The sequence below is a fragment of the Globicephala melas genome, chromosome 3, assembly GCF_963455315.2.
Source record: "Globicephala melas chromosome 3, mGloMel1.2, whole genome shotgun sequence".
Taxonomy (NCBI): Eukaryota; Metazoa; Chordata; class Mammalia; order Artiodactyla; family Delphinidae; genus Globicephala; species Globicephala melas.
Genome location: NC_083316.1, coordinates 94806293 through 94822629, shown reverse-complemented (window position 1 = coordinate 94822629; position 16337 = coordinate 94806293). Strand labels below are relative to the sequence as shown.

Below are 16337 nucleotides of genomic sequence, written 5' to 3'. Positions count from 1 at the left end.
TACTAGCAAACAGAATCCAACAACACATTAAAAGGATCATACCCCATGATCAAGTGGGATTTATCCTAGGGATGCAAGGATTCTTCAGTATACGCACATCAATCAATGTGATACACCATATTAACAAACTGAAGAATAAAAACCATATGATCATCTCAATGGATGCAGAAAAAGCTTTTGAAAAAATTCAACACCCATTTATGGTAAAAACTCTTCAGAAAGTGGGCATAGAGGGAACCTACCTCAACATAATAAAGGCCATATATGACAAGCCCACAGCAAACATCATTCCCAATGGTGAAAAACTGACAGTATTTCCTCTAAGATCAGGAACAAGACAAAGATGTCCACTCTCACCACTATTATTCAACATAGTTTTGGAAGTCCTAGCCACGGCAATCAGAGAAGAAGAAGAAATAAAAGGAATCCAAACTGGAAAGGAAGATGTAAAACTGTCACTGTTTCAAATGACATGATACTATACACAGAGAGTCCCAAAGATGCCACCAGAAAACTACTAGAGCTAATCAATGAATTTGGTAAAGTTGCAGGATACAAAATTAATGCACAGAAATCTCTTGCATTCCTATACACTAATGATGAAAAATCTGAGAGAAATTAAGGAAACATTCCCATTACCATTGCAACAAAAAGAATAAAACACCTAGGAATAAACCTACCTAGGCAGAGAAAAACCTGTATGCAGAAAACTATAAGACACTGATGAAAGAAATCAACGATGATACAAACAGATGGAGAGATATACCATGTTCCTGGATTGGAAGAATCAATATTGTGAAAATGACTATACTACCCAAAGCAATCAACAGAGTCAATGCAATCCCTATCAAATTACCAATGGCATATTTTACAGAACTAGAACAAAAAATCTTAAAATTTGTATGGAGACACAAAAGGTCCCGAATAGCAAAGGCAGTCTTGAGGGAAAAAAACAGAGCTGGAGGAATCAGACTTCCTGACTTCAGACTATACTACAAAGCTACAGTCATCAAGACAATATGGTACTGGCACAAAAACAGAGATATAGATCAATGGAACAGGATAGAAAGCCCAGAGATAAACCCACGCACCTACGGTCAACTAACCTGTGACAAAGGAGGCAAGTATATACAGTGGAGAAAAGACAGTCTCTTCAATAAGTTGTGCTGGGAAAACTGGACAGCTACATGTAAAAGAATGAAATTAGAACACTCCCTAACACCATACACAAAAATAAACTTAAAATGGATTAGAGACTTAAATTTAAGACTGGACACTATAAAACTCTTAGAGGAAAACATAGGAATAACACTCTTTGACATAAATTCCAGCAAGATCTTTTTTGATCCACCTCCTAGAGTAATGGAAATAAAAACAAAAATAAACAAATGGGACCTACTGAAACTTAAAAGCTTTTGCACAGCAAAGGAAACTACAAACAAGATGAAAAGACAGCTTTCAGAATGGGAGAAAATATTTGCAAATGAATCAATGGACGAAGGATCAATTTCTAAAATATATAAACAGCTCATGCAGCTCAATATTAAAAAAAAAACAACCCAATCCAAAAATGGGCAGAAGACCTAAATAGACGTTTCTCCAAAGAAGACATAGCAGATGGCCAAGAAGCACATGAAAAGTTGCTCAACATCACTAATTATTAGAGAAATGCAAATCAAAACTGCAATGAGGAGCTTCCCTGGTGGCTCAGTTGTTGAGAGTCCGCCTGCCAATGCAGGGGACGTGGGTTCGTGCCCTGGTCCGGCAGATTCCACATGCCGCGGAGTGGCTAGGTCCATGAGCCATGGCCGCTGAGCCTGCGCGTCCGGAGCCTGTGCTCCGCAATGGGAGAGGCCACAACAGTGAGAGGCCCACGTACCGCCAAAAAAAAAAATTACAATGAGGTACCACCTCACACCAGTTAGAATGGGCATAATCAGAAAATCTACAAACAACAAATGATGGAGAGGGTGTAGAGAAAAGGGAACCCTCTTGCACTGTTGGTGGGAATGTAAATTGATACAGCCACTATGGAGAACAGTATGGAGGTTCCTTAAAAAACTAAAAATAGAATTTCCATATGACCCAGCAATCCCACTACTGGGCATATACCCAGAGAAAACCACAATTGAAAAAGACACATGCACCCTAATGTTCATTGCAGCACTCTTTACAATAGCCAGGTCATGGAAGCGACCTAAATGCCCATCGACAGATGAATGGATAAAGATGTGGTACATATATGCAATGGAATATTACTCAGCCATTAAAAGGAATGAAATTGGGTCATTTGTAGAGACGTGGATGAATCTAGAGACTGTCATACGGAGTGAAGTAAGTCAGAAAGAGAAAAACAAATATCGTATATTAACGTATATATGTGGAACCTAGAAAAATGGTACAGATGAACTGGTTTTCAGGGCAGAAACTGAGACAGAAATGCAGAGAACAAACGTATGGACGCCCAGGGGGGAAAGCAGCAGGGGTGGAGGTGGTGGTGTGATGAATTGGGAGATTGGGATTGACATGTATACACTAATATGTATAAAATGGATAACTAATAAGAATATGCTGTATAAAAACAAATAAAATAAAACAAAAAAATATAGAATCAATGATAAAAAGAAATAACTAAATGGTAAAAGAGAGGATAAGCTTACCATCTTAGCTTCAAAAACATTAGTAATATGTTTTCATCACTGTTTCCAGATATGGTAATCTCAGCCATTTTAGTTGCATTAAGAGGTAACTGATTGATATTGATAGTATAGGCTATTCAATTAAGGACACACAGGGTGAATCTAATTGTTTTATGGGAATGCAATTTCTTTCCATATTGACTCTCAGCACAGAGTTAATTTGGAATACAACCAAATGCTTTCAAAAACAGTTATAGATGACACTAACCATGTGTAGATGCTACCTTATAAAAGAGAGATATAAACAATTTTGTAGGTATAGAGTATACGGAAAGGACTATTGAAGACAACTGAGATTTACTGTATGTGTATAAAGTTTATGTATATGCAAAGAGTCATATAATGAACATATACACACACACCATGAACTCCTTGAGAACGAGAACACTCCCAGGTGTTTTCTCTGCAGAGCACAGAGGTTAAAGGCATGGGCTTTGCGGTTAGAGAAACCTGGAACTGACTCTCATCTCTGACCTTTAATAACTGTGAGACCTTGAATAACTTACCTAATGCTTCTATGCCTCAGTTTCCTCAATAGAAAATAGAAAAAAATAACAACTATACTCATATGATTATTTTGAAGATTGAGTAAGATGATATGTGTATAGAACTTACACTACCAGGCAGATAAATCCTAAGTACTCAGTGAATGGTAAATACAGTATTATTGTTATTATCCTCATTATCCTCATCTTCAGACTAGACCCAGGTAACTGGAATGTAATCACTGTTCTGCCTCAATCAGGCAAATGACCTTGGGCGAGTCAATTAACTTTTCAATACTTCATTCTGCTGATCTATATAATGATGCCCAATCCAGGGGAGGAAGAGCAGAGGTACTGCAGAATGGCTGGACTATGTGATGGTGGGCATTTTATAGGATGTTTGAAAAGGGCAGAGTGGGTGGCATGGAACTGGGGCAGTAAGAGGCTGCTACATCAGTGCTTCCCAGAAAGTACAATTTCACTAACAGGTAAAAAAGGATTTTTTTTTTTTTAAGTTTCTGTGGCACCTAGAGAGGTCTGTCAACTTTTTATTCTGCCAACCTTTTAATCAACAAAAACCAAATATCTACCTACCATCTCCCTCCTTTCATAAGAGGGAAAATTTACAACCAATACAATAGAAAGAACACAATCTTAGACTCTCCATCAAAGTGAATAAATTTAGCCTGTAAAGAAGGTCTGGCCAGTGGAGATCAGCATTTCAAATGGCAATATACTCTGAATGAGCGAGGGTAGGGAAGGGAGGAAAGAGGCCAAAAATTGAGCCTTGGAAACACTTGGGAGGGGAGATGAGAGAAAGGCCAGCAAAGAGCAGCAGAAACAGCAGCTCTGAGCATCAGAGGGATGGCAGGAGGCAGGAACAGAGGGGGAGAAAGGACCCCTGGCTTGGAGTGAAAAAGTGAGGTCTGTGTCAAAAGATGGTATTAAATTTAAACATTTAAACACCTAAATCAAATAAAATCAATTTGGCTTTATCATGCGATTCTGAAAGCACTATCTAATTACTCTAAATAAAATATTAGAACCATAACTTACAGTTGAAATAATCAGATTTGCCCATCCATAAGTTTATTTTTCCATATTACTATTTACTCAAAACAGCAAAAGAATATCAGCTATAATAGATACAATATCAGCTATTAGTATTATATGTAGTATCAGCTATATTATATGTAACATAATATTTAGAGTATATAACATAGCATATTCTTATCATTAAAGCCATAGACTACTGATTACAAGTGCTTTAAAATTTAGTCTAGGTAGAAATAAATGAAAATAACCTAAAACCTAATAGTAGGGAAATATTAAATATATACACCTTATAAGGTGATATGATAAAATATTAGGCAACCCTTAAAAATCTTGTTTTCAAAAATGATTTAATGATTTGTGAAAATGCTCTTGATATAGTATGAAGTAGAAAGGGTATTACACATTTTTGTGTAATTGTCTTTTAGGAATATTTATAATAATAAAAGTCTGGAAAAAGAAAACATACCAAAAAGATAAAATTGATCAACTCTGGTATTACAGATAATTTAATATTCCTTATATTTTTCTGTATTTTACAAACTTTCCACAATAAACATGCATTACTTTTATAATTAAGGGAAAAAAATTATAATTAACTTAACAAACTACTTACCCTTGGGAGTTTCGGATTGAAGTCGTTAATTACTCCAAACTCAAAATAAGATGCAAAACCTTCATTGAGCCAGATATTGTTCCACCAATTCATGGTAACCAAGTTTCCAAACCACTTTTAGAGTTGGGAAAAAAAAATTCTTAAATTCAATTTAAGAAAAATTTATTGTAATTGCATGTGAAATAAATATAAGGTCAAAGACAAAATTAAATGCATTTTGCTATCAGTGATAAACTTGAAAACAGGACTCCAAAATGACGCTGTTTTAACATGAAGAGATGTCAGTCATGCATTTCTTCTAAAATAATCATTTCACATTCAATGACTGAAAGCAATTTTTGTTTTAAAATTGTGATGTTAAAAAATAAGGTAAGCTAGAGTAGCAGTTCTTAAATTGTCCATTTTGCCCCAAAGTTAAGTTAAAGCAGAAGTCCTGAAAGTTTACTTAGCACCTACTAATTACAGAATCTTATACCTCTAAACAGACTACATTAGGATCTTGCTGTAAGCAATGACTGTGCTTTCAGGACATGATTTGATGTGCACCATGTAAAAATCACTCAAGTATTCATATGTTCTGCAAAGTGGTACAGCTATAATTATTTTCTATTTGAGCTTACCAGAAAGAAACTGTCAAACAGATGATAAATAGAATCAGGAAAGAAAAACACAATAATTTCCAAAACCAACAAATCCACGTCCTGGTATTTAACCAAATTCTTATATAACAGCTGTGATGAACTAATAGCAGCCTGTATTCCAAAACAATGTGTCATTTAGGCTATAATAAAAAATGACACTTTGGGTGACTGATCAAAACTTGTGAAAGCATGTGTTGACTGTGTAACAGGGTGTTATTCAATCCCAGTAAATCACTCTTCTCCAAAACTGCTTAGGAGTCCATATAACAAAAAGATAACAATATCATAGTTTAGATGACGTCTTTCTTGACAAACTTGATTTATAAAGGTCAAAATGCAGATGTGAGAATCTCCATCAAAACAAATAACTAAACTTCAAAAATCACAGCATAAAAGCATATAGATCTAATGAAATAAATCCTGCTTACATCACCTTTGGGGATGCAGCTCAAGGATTAATTACTGCTCACCTCACTGACACTAGTATATTGACTATAATCCTTTAACTTGTAACTTCTCTCAAAAAAAAAAGTTTGTAATAATCTGCTAATGAAATGTGGATATCTTCCAGTGACTTTTTTGAATATCTCTATTTTAAGATGGAATGGAAAGCAAATAATCATAGCTCTGCTTGGCTTACTTTTCCTGAAGAGAACTTTGTGGAACACAGTTACTCTTTGGATATAAATATATGACCTGTGAATGTTCTTTAAGTTCTCATCACTGTGATTTATCACCAATAGTTCAAATCCACCCAGGATCTGATTACACAGATCCTTCCTTGTTTTCTTTCAGTGACCCACTTTTCAAATAATTTTTAAAATTTGGTGTACAGCAGGGTTTGGGGGGGTCGCTACTTTTGGTACAGCAGCTGGAGAATATTTTCATGTGAAATAAGAAAGAACGTTTTACCACGTGCCTGATGTCCAATCTCGTGGGAGACAATATAGGAGATCACAGTCTTTTTTTCTGTTAGTTTATCATTTGGTTGCAGCAACAATAATGACTCATCAAACATCAACAGTCCCCAGTTTTCCATTGCACGGTTGTCAAAAGTAGGCAAAGCAATTATATCTAAGTGGATTTAAATGGAGGGAAAAATGAAATCATCTCTTCCTCAAAATTTGAGACTTCCAGATACAAACATCTCAAAATGAAATCATAAAATTACTGAAAGAAAAATGCAAGTAAATATTTATAATTTAAGGGGAAAGAAGGCTTTAAAGACATACCAAAGACAGAGCCAGAAAATAAACTGTTTTGACTATATGAAAATTAAATACTTTTGACAAAGGACCTATATTCAAAATATACAAAGAACCCTTGAAACTCAACAATAAGAAAATAACTTTACAAAATTAGCAAAAGATCTAAATAGACACTTCACTAAAGAGATACAAATGGCAAATAAACAGATGAAAACATGCTCAACATCATATGTCATTAGGAATTTTCAAATTAAAATGACAATGAGATACCATGACACACCAATTCAAAACAAAACACCAAATGCTGGAGAAGATGCGGAACAACAAAGACTCTCATTCATTGCTGGTGGGAATGCAAAATGGTACAGCCACTTCAGAAGACAATTTGGCAGTTTCTTGTAAGGCTAAACATAGGCTGACTATACAGTCTAGCAACTGAGATCCTAGGTATTTACCCAAATGAGTCACAAACTTATGTCAGAAACATGCACATGAATATTTATAGCAGTCTTATTCATAACTGCCCAAACTTGGAAGCAATCAAGATGTCTTTTAATAGGTGAATGGATAAAGAAACTGTAGTACAGCCATACAACAGAGTACTATTCAGTGATAAAAAGAAATGAGCTGGGCTTCCCTGGTGGCGCAGTGGTTGAGAGTCCGCCTGCCAATGCAGGGGACACGGGTTCGTGCCCCGGTCTGGGAAGATCCCACATGCCGCGGAGCGGCTGGGCCAGTGAGCCATGGCCACTGAGCCTGCGCGTCCGGAGCCTGTGCTCCACAACGGGAGAAGCCACAGCAGTGAGAGGCCCGCGTACCGCAAAAAGAAAAAAAAAAAAAAGAGCTATCAAGCTATGAAAGGACACTGAGAAAACTTAAATGCATGTCACTAAGTGAAAGGAGCCAGTCTGAAAAAGCCACACATGGTATGATTCCAGTTAGTATATAACAGTATGGAAAAGGCAAAACTATAGAGACAGTAAAAGATCAGTAGTTATCAGGGACTTGGGGAAAAGAGGGAGAATGAATAGGTAGAGCACAGGGGATTTTTTATGACAGTGAAACTATCTGTATGATACTGTAATGGTAGAGACCTGTCATTACTATATACATTTGTCAAAACTCACAGAACTGTACAACACAAAGAGTAAACTCTAATGTAAACTATGGACTTTAGTTAATAAAAATGTATCAATACAGGTTCATCAATTGTAATTTTTAAAAAAGCCACACCAATGTCAGACGTTAACAATAGGAGAAACTGGGGTTGGGGACAAGGGGAGGGAGAGGAGGTATATGAGGACTCTCTACACCTTGGGCACAATTTTTCTGTAAACCTAAAACTGCTCTAAAAAATAAAGTCTATTTAAAATCAAATTTTTTTTTTTTTTTTTTTTTTTGGTACACGGGCCTCTCACTGTTGTGGCCTCTCCCGTTGCGGAGCACAGGCTCCAGACGCACAGGCTCAGCGGCCATGGCTCACGGGCCCAGCCACTCCGCGGCATGTGGGATCTTCCCGGACCGGGGCACGAACCCGTGTCCCCCGCATCGGCAGGTGGACTCTCAACCACTGGGCCACCAGGGAAGCCCTATTCCTTTGATTTTTTTCAACCATTTAAAATTGTAAAAACCAATCTTAGCTCATGGACCATACAAAAATAGGCGGTGGGCCAGATTTGATTGCTTGCCTGTGCCTAATTTAGATTATTATTAATAACTCGTATTCTGATTTCCAGACTGGCAGCATCAGCACCACCAGGGAGCTTATCAGAAATAAAAATTCTGGGACCAACCCCAGACCTACTGAATCAGAAACTCTGGGGTCAGGAGCAGCAATCTGTGGTTTAACCAGCCTTGCAAGTGATTCCAGTGCATGGTAACATTTGGGAACAGCTGACTTACATCTTCCTCTGTGCTCCTTCTCAACTCAACCTTTGGCTTATTCTTCCAGAGATTCACCACTATCCTGAACTTGGTGTTTATCATTCCATTGTTTAAGAAAAACCAAGGGAATATATATATTGTTGCTAATATTATATATAATATTGCCTAAATATTATATTGTTTAGGTTTCTTTTGTTTTTAAACTTTAGAAAGAGTGTTTCATTTTCATTGCTGGATAGTTTCCCGTTGTGTGAATGAACCACACTGTATCTATCCATTCTCCTATCGGTGACCATTTTGGTTGCTTTCAGTTTGGGGCTAATATGAAAAGTGTGGCTATGAACATTCTTGCACATGTCTTCTGGCACATATATGCCCAAATTCCTCTTGGGGTATATCTAGCAATGGAATTACTGAGTTTTAAGGTATTCTAATGATCAACATTGTAAGATAACAAATAAGTTTCAAAGTTGTAACAACTGATACTCCCTTCAACAATGTCACTTTCTATTGGCATTTGTCAGAATGCCTACTCTTTGACAACTGAATGGTATGAAATGGTGCCTCACTGTGGCCTTGGATATTCATTTCTCAGATTGCTTAATGAGGCTAAGTATCGCTCCATAAGTTTATCAGTCATATCTATTTCCTTTTCTGTAAAACATCTATTCATATATCTTTTACTTGTTTTTTTATATTGTATTTTTCTTATTTATTTGTAGGTGTTCTTTATATATTTGGGCTACTCCCATTACCAGTTATCAATCCTTTTTCTTTTAAGAGTTTTTTTTTACCCAGTACGTTATCTCATACTTAGCAATTTGTTGCTTTTGCTTTTAACATGTAGAATCTATCTCCCTAACTGAGCTACTTGAACAGAGAGCCTCAGCCATCTACTTCTGCATTCACAGAGCACCTAGGAAAGTAACAGGTGATTCTCATTTACTCAGTAGCTTCTAATTGATTATGGTCATTATTTCATTGCTTTATGATTTCTATTGTACTTGAGTTTTACTACTACAAAAATACAGATCATGCTGGGATGTACAATACATATCATTAGCCTGATATAGTTACAAGTTAAGAGTAAAATAAAAACTTAAAAGGGAAGTTGCCATTTTAAAAGTTTGCAAATCTCAAATGCCCATATTTATTCCTAAAAGCATCATGATGCCACTTTTTCTTTCAAAACTTACAACAACCCAAACAGCCAACTCTATCATCTCTGTAATATTTTGATATTTCAGTCCACTTCTGACTTTAAACAGAGTGAATTAAAATGATAGCAACACCAGAAAAAAAAATGTTGTTCTAAAGACGAAAACTCTAATTTGAAAAGATACATGCACCCCAATGTTCATAGCAGCACTATTCACAATAGTCAAGACATGGATACAACCTAAATATCCATCAACAGATGAATGTGTGTGTGTGTGTGTGTGTGTGTGTGTGTGTATATATATATATATATATACACATAATGAAATATTACTCATCCATAAAAAAATGAAATAATGCCATTTGCAGCAATATGATGGACCTAGAGATTGTCATACTAAGCGAAGTAAGTCTGACAGAGAAAGACAACTGTCATATATGGGGAATCTAAAATATTGATACAAATGAACTTATTTTAAAAACAGAAATAGACTCACAGACAGAAAACAAACTTATGGTTACCAAAGGGGTAAGGGGGAAAGGGGTAAATTAGGAATTTGGGGTAAACAGATACACACTGCTATATATAAAATAGATATAGAACAAGGACCTACTGTATAGCACAGGGAACTATATTCAGTATCTTATAATAACCTATAATGGAAAAGAATCTGAAAAAGAATAGATATGTATCTAACTGAATCACTTTGCTGTACACCTGAAACATTGTAAATCAACTATACTTAAATAAAAAAAGCAGAAAGAAAGAAAAAAATGCTATTCTATGTAATAGATATATACACATCGTTTAGATTCTGAGGCTTAGAATTCAACTGAGCAAGCCTCAAGAAGGTGAGCTAAAAGAACACCATGGAAGAAATAAATAAAAAGGCTTTTCACCTGACTCACTGAGAGTAAAGGGTAAGGAGTATGTGGGAAATGCTGATAGGGAAGGTTTGGCTTTCTTGCTTTTTTTGTGTGTTTGTTTGTTCTTGTTTTTAAATGACTCAACCAAAAGTTAAAGTAATTAGGAAACATTAGTTTATCTTTCTCTTAAAGATCCAGTAATAGAGAAACTCCTTATTTTATTTATTTTTAATTTATTTTTTTTTGCGGTACACGGGCCTCTCACTGTTGTGGCCTCTCCCACTGTGGAGCACAGGCTCTGGACGCACAGGCTCAGCGGCCATGGCTCACGGGCCCAGCCACTCCGCGGCATGTGGGATCTTCCCGGACTGGGGCACGAACCCGTGTCCCCTGCATCGGCAGGCAGACTATCAATCACTGCGCCACCAGCGAAGCCTGAAACTCCTTATTTTAATCATCTATCAAAATGCGGTTTTGACTAAGCACCACCTGCACGTGTGCTCACAGAGCAACATTGGCTGAGATGCTATGAAAGATACAAAAAAAGTGCCAATATAACTCTGACTTCCAAGAGTTGGTAGTCTAGCCACAATTTACATGGAATTACCGAACTCATTGCATGTATTTATTCCTCCTCCCCCCCCCCAAAAAAATGTTTACTGTTTACCACTCTGAGAGAAGCACTGTCATAGGCTCTGAGAGTACTTAAAAAAGGACAGTCAAGATCCTGACCCGCAACTTGCCCTCGACCTACTGGGGGAGATGATTAGGATCTATTAGGTCAAGAACTTGAATGCAGGGGTGCACAGGATGCTGTGGAAGCATTAGAGATGGTGTCAGGGAAAACTTCATGGAGGAGGGGGCACTGAGTTGAGAAATATAAGAATCAACCTGTTGGGTAAAAGGTATGGCAGGATGTGCAAACTGCATGTGCAAGAGCCTGAAGGAGAGGAGAGGAAGATGAAAGTGTAGGAGAGGATAGAGATGGTGTTAGAGCATCCCTCTACCCTGAGAAACTGTGAAAAGCCCCAAGAGGTTGGCAAAAGATGCACTGTTACAAAGACAGGGTGTGGAATTTGGACTTTATCTTCAAATGGGAAGCCACAGAGAGGTTTTAGAGGATAGTAACATGATCAGATTTTGCTTTGGAAAAATCCCTCTGGCCTCAGTGTGGAAGATGGATTGGAGGAGACAAGAACGAAAGTGGTGAAACTAAGTAAGAGCTGTTGTGGTCAAGCTGTTGGTGATGTAAACTAGGGAGAATGAGGGGGATGGGAAGAAGTGGATGGATGTGGAGATAATAAGGAGGTGACTAACTGGATGGAGGAGATGCTTTGACAGAACAGGATATCAAGAATAACTCTGGACTTCTCCTTACCTAAATAAAGACAAATGGAAATTTGCTTGCCTAGACAAGGGTTATCTTGCGATCTTCCAGCCACAGAAGTGCCAGAACTTGGTTTCCATGCCCAGATTCCTGCCGCCTCCAACTTTCTAAATGACGGGTATCTCCTCTGGGATCCGTGAGGGGGTCAAGGCTAGTCCCCATTCCTTCACTCCCCATCCCTCCTCAGCAGAAGGCTTGAGCTGCAGAGCCCCTGGCTTCCCAGTGTTCAAGAGGCTTGAGCTCCCCAATTTTTACTCCCCACTTTCCTTCTACTATATGCCAGTAAAGGCCAAACATACTTTTCCCCAAGACTTCAACTAACTAACCTGTCAGAGGAACAAAACACACTTACATGATACCCTTAATTTTGATAGAAAAAACATGCAACAACTTTCTGAGCTGAGTGGCTCACATAATTTTAAGGACATTCCATACAGATCTATGAGAAATAAAATGTTTACATATTCCTTCGAGGATCATATTATGTTCACACATGATCCCAATTTTATACAACAAAAATTCACAGATGGGACCCCCAGGTCCTAATCCAATGACTCACAGCTAGAGAATATTTTTTGAAAAACCAACAAAACCTTACTGAAGTGAACTGGAGTAACTCACACAAGCGGCTAAAAGGATGCAGAACACTGCATTGCACACTCATGTTATGAGAGGAAAGGACAGAATGCAAGAGAGAAGACAGGGTCTGGAGGATGTAAGTTGCCAGTGAGTATCCAGGAGGGATCTAAAGCCAGGTAGCTCTCCGAGCACTTACTGGGCACATGGAATGATGCAGAGAAAGAACAGACAGGCCCCTGTGTGTTTAGGAAGGTGTAGGACATAATGATGGGAAGCCAGCGGGGCTAACTCCGAAACAGCAAAAATAGCAAAGTGCCAATGGGTCCTTGGAGGCCCGTCTAGGTACCTTTTGATCTCAACCCAGGGCCCCCATAATAGGAAATCAAATACATTGTAAGGGAAGATGCCTCACCTGTTTTTGGAAGAGGGTAACTAATATTAAATAAATCCTCCAGAAAAGAGAAGATGGGACCTGTGATGTTCAAAGCAAAGTCTGCATTTCCAGCTGCGATGGCTTCTTTCCGGGCCCAGATGCGTATCTAAACAGAAACAATTAAGCAGTGATTAGGAAAAGCAGTAGTGATTTTTGGAAAGTGGCAGCCTGCTTGCTCCAGTTCCCTGATGCTCTGAAGCCAAAGGCTTATCTTTTCAGAGGAAGCTGCATAATAAAACGTTTGAATGTGTCCACACAATGAGAAAAGCCCAGAAGGCTATTCACTAAGCTGAGAACAGTGGTTCCTCAGAAAGTGTGCTATTTCACTCTTTTGCAATAACATGTAAAATTTTGTAGTTCATTAATAATCCTGGGAGAGACAAGGGGAAGATGGCAGAAGAGTAAGAGGCAGAGATCACCTTCCTCCACACTGATACACCAGAAATACATCTACACGTGGAACAACTCCTACAGAACGCCTACTGAACGCTGGCAGAAGACCTCAGACCTTCCAAAAGTCAAGAAACCCCCCACGTACCCGGGTAGGGCAAAAGAAAAAAGAATAAACAGAGACAAAAGGATAGGGACGAGACCTGCACCAGTGGGAGGGAGGTGTGAAGGAGGAAAGGTTTCCACACACTAGGAAGCCCCTTCACGGGAGGAGACTGCAGGTGGCGGACGGGGGAGAGCTTCAGAGCCGCGGAGGAGAGCACAGCAACAGGGGTGCAGAGGGCAAAGCGGAGAAATTCCCACACAGAGGAGCAGGGCCGACTGGCACTCACCAGCCCGAGAGGCTTGTCTGCTCCCCCGCCGGGGAGGGTGGGGCTGGGAGCTGAGGCTTGGACTTCCGTCGGAGCGCAGGGAGAGGACTGGGGTTGGCGGCGTGAACACAGCCTGCAGGGGGTTAGTGCACCACGGCTGGCCGGGAGGGAGGGAGTCCAGGGGAAAAGTCTGGACCTGCCGAAGAGGCAAGAGACTTTTTCTTCCCTCTTTGTTTCCTGGTGCGCGAGGAGAGGGGATTAAGAGCACTGCTTAAAGGAGCTCCAGAGACTGGCGCAAGCCGCGGCTAAAAGCGCGGACCCAGAGATGGGCATGAGACGCTAAGGCTGCTGCTGCCGCCACCAAGAAGCCTGTGTGCGAGCACAGGTCACTGTCCACACCCTGCTTCCGGGGAGCCTGTGCAGCCCGCCACTGCCAGGGTCCCGGGATCCAGGGACAACTTCCCAGGAGAACGCACGGTGCGCCTCAGGCTGGTGCAACGTCACGCCGGCCTCTGCCGCCGCAGGCCCGCCCCGCACTCCATGCCCCTCCCTCCCCACGGCCTGAGTGAGCCAGAGCTCCTGAAGCAGCTGCTCCTTTAACCCCGTCCTGTCTGAGCGAAGAACAGATGCCCTCCGGCGACCTACACGCAGAGGCGGGGCCGGATCCAAAGCTGACCCCTGGGAGCTGTGAGAACAAAGAAGAGAAAGGGAAATCTCTCCCAGCAGCCTCAGGAGCAGCGGACTAAAGCTTCACAATCAACTTGATGTACCCTGCATCTGTGGAATATGTGAATAGACAACGAATCATCCCAAATTGAGCAGGTGGGCTTTGAGAGCAAGATTTATGATTTTTCCCCCTTTTCCTCTTTTTGTGAGTGTGTATGTGTATCCTTCTGTGTGAGATTTTGTCTGTATAGCTTTGCTTCCACCATTTGTCCTAGGGTTCTATCTGTCCATTTTTTTTTAAATTTTTTTCTTAATAATTATTTTTTATTTTAATAAATTTATTATATTTTATCTTACTTTATTTTATTTTACTTTATCTTCTTTCTTTATTTCTTTTTTCCTTCTTTCACTCCTTCCTTCCTTCCTTCCTCCCTCCCTCCCTTCCTCCTTTCTTTCTTTCTTTCTTTCTTTCTTTCTTCTTCTAATTCTTTCTACTTTTTCTCCCTTTTATTCTGAGCCGTGTGGATGAAAGGTTCTTTGTGCTACAGCCAGGAGTCAGTGCTGTGCCTCTGAGGTAGGAGAGCCAACTTCAGGACACTGGTCCACAAGAGACCTCCCAGCTCCACATAATATCAAACAGTGAAAATCTCCCAGAGATCTCCATCTCAACACCAGCACCCAGCTTCACTCAACGACTAGCAAGCTACAGTGCTGGATATCATACTCCAAACAATTAGCAAGACAGGAACACAACCCTACCTATTAGCAGAGAGGCTGCCTAAAATCATAATAAGTCCACAGACACCCCAAAACACACCACCAGACGTGGACCTGCCCACCAGAAAGACAGGATCCAGCCTCAACCACCAGAACACAGGCACTAGTCCCCTCCACCAGGAAGCCTACACAACCCACTGAACCAACCTTAGCCACTGGGGACAGACACCAAAAACAATGGGAACTACGAACCTGCAGCCTGCAAAAAGGAGACCCCAAACACAGTAAGATAAGCAAAATGAGAAGACAGAAAAACACACAGCAGATGAAGGAGCAGATAAAAACCCACCATACCTAACAAATGAAGAGGAAATAGGCAGTCTACCTGAAAAAGAATTCAGAATAATGATAGTAAAGATGATCCGAAATCTTGGAAATAGAATAGACAAAATGCAAGAAACATTTAACAAGGACCTAGAAGAACTAAAGATGAAACAAACAATGAAGAACAACACAATAAATGAAATTAAAACTACTCTAGATGGGATCAATATCAGAATAACTGAGGCAAAAGAACGGATAAGTGACCTGAAAGATAAAATAGTGGAAATAACTACTGCAGAGCAGAATAAAGAAAAAAGAATGAAAAAAACTGAGGACAGTCTCAGAGACCTCTGGGACAACATTAAACGCACCAACATTCGAATTATAGGGGTTCCAGAAGAAGAAGAGAAAAAGAAAGGGACTGAGAAAATATTTGAAGAGTTTATAGTTGAAAACATCCCTAATATGGGAAAGGAAATACTTAATCAAGTCCAGGAAGCACAGAGACTCCAACACAGGATAAATCCAAGGAGAAATACGCCAAGACACATATTATTCAAACTGTCAAAAATTAAATACAAGGAAAACATATTAAAAGCAGCAAGGGAAAAACAACAAATAACACACAAGGGAATCCCCATAAGGTTAACAACTGATCTTTCAGCAGAAACTCTGCAAGCCAGAAGGGACTGGCAGGACATATTTAAAGTGATGAAGGAGAAAAACCCGCAACCAAGATTACTCTACTCAGCAAGGATCTCATTCAGATTTGATGGAGAAATTAAAACCTTTACAGACAAGCAAAAGCTGAGAGAGTTCAGCACTACCAAACCAGCTGTACAACAAATGCTAAAGGAAC

General features: G+C 39.5%; 1 protein-coding gene across 1 annotated transcript in view; it reads right to left on the bottom strand.

Moving 5' to 3' along the window:
- LVRN (laeverin) overlaps positions 1 to 16337 on the bottom strand; it is an 83155-nt gene that overhangs the window by 32024 nt on the left and 34794 nt on the right. Inside the window, exons 4-6 of the mRNA XM_030869841.2 lie at positions 12990 to 13116; positions 6414 to 6568; positions 4854 to 4967 (exon numbers count right to left, since the gene is read on the bottom strand). Of these exons, the coding sequence (XP_030725701.1) occupies positions 4854 to 4967; positions 6414 to 6568; positions 12990 to 13116 (396 nt within the window). The remainder of the gene's footprint in view (positions 1 to 4853; positions 4968 to 6413; positions 6569 to 12989; positions 13117 to 16337) is intronic.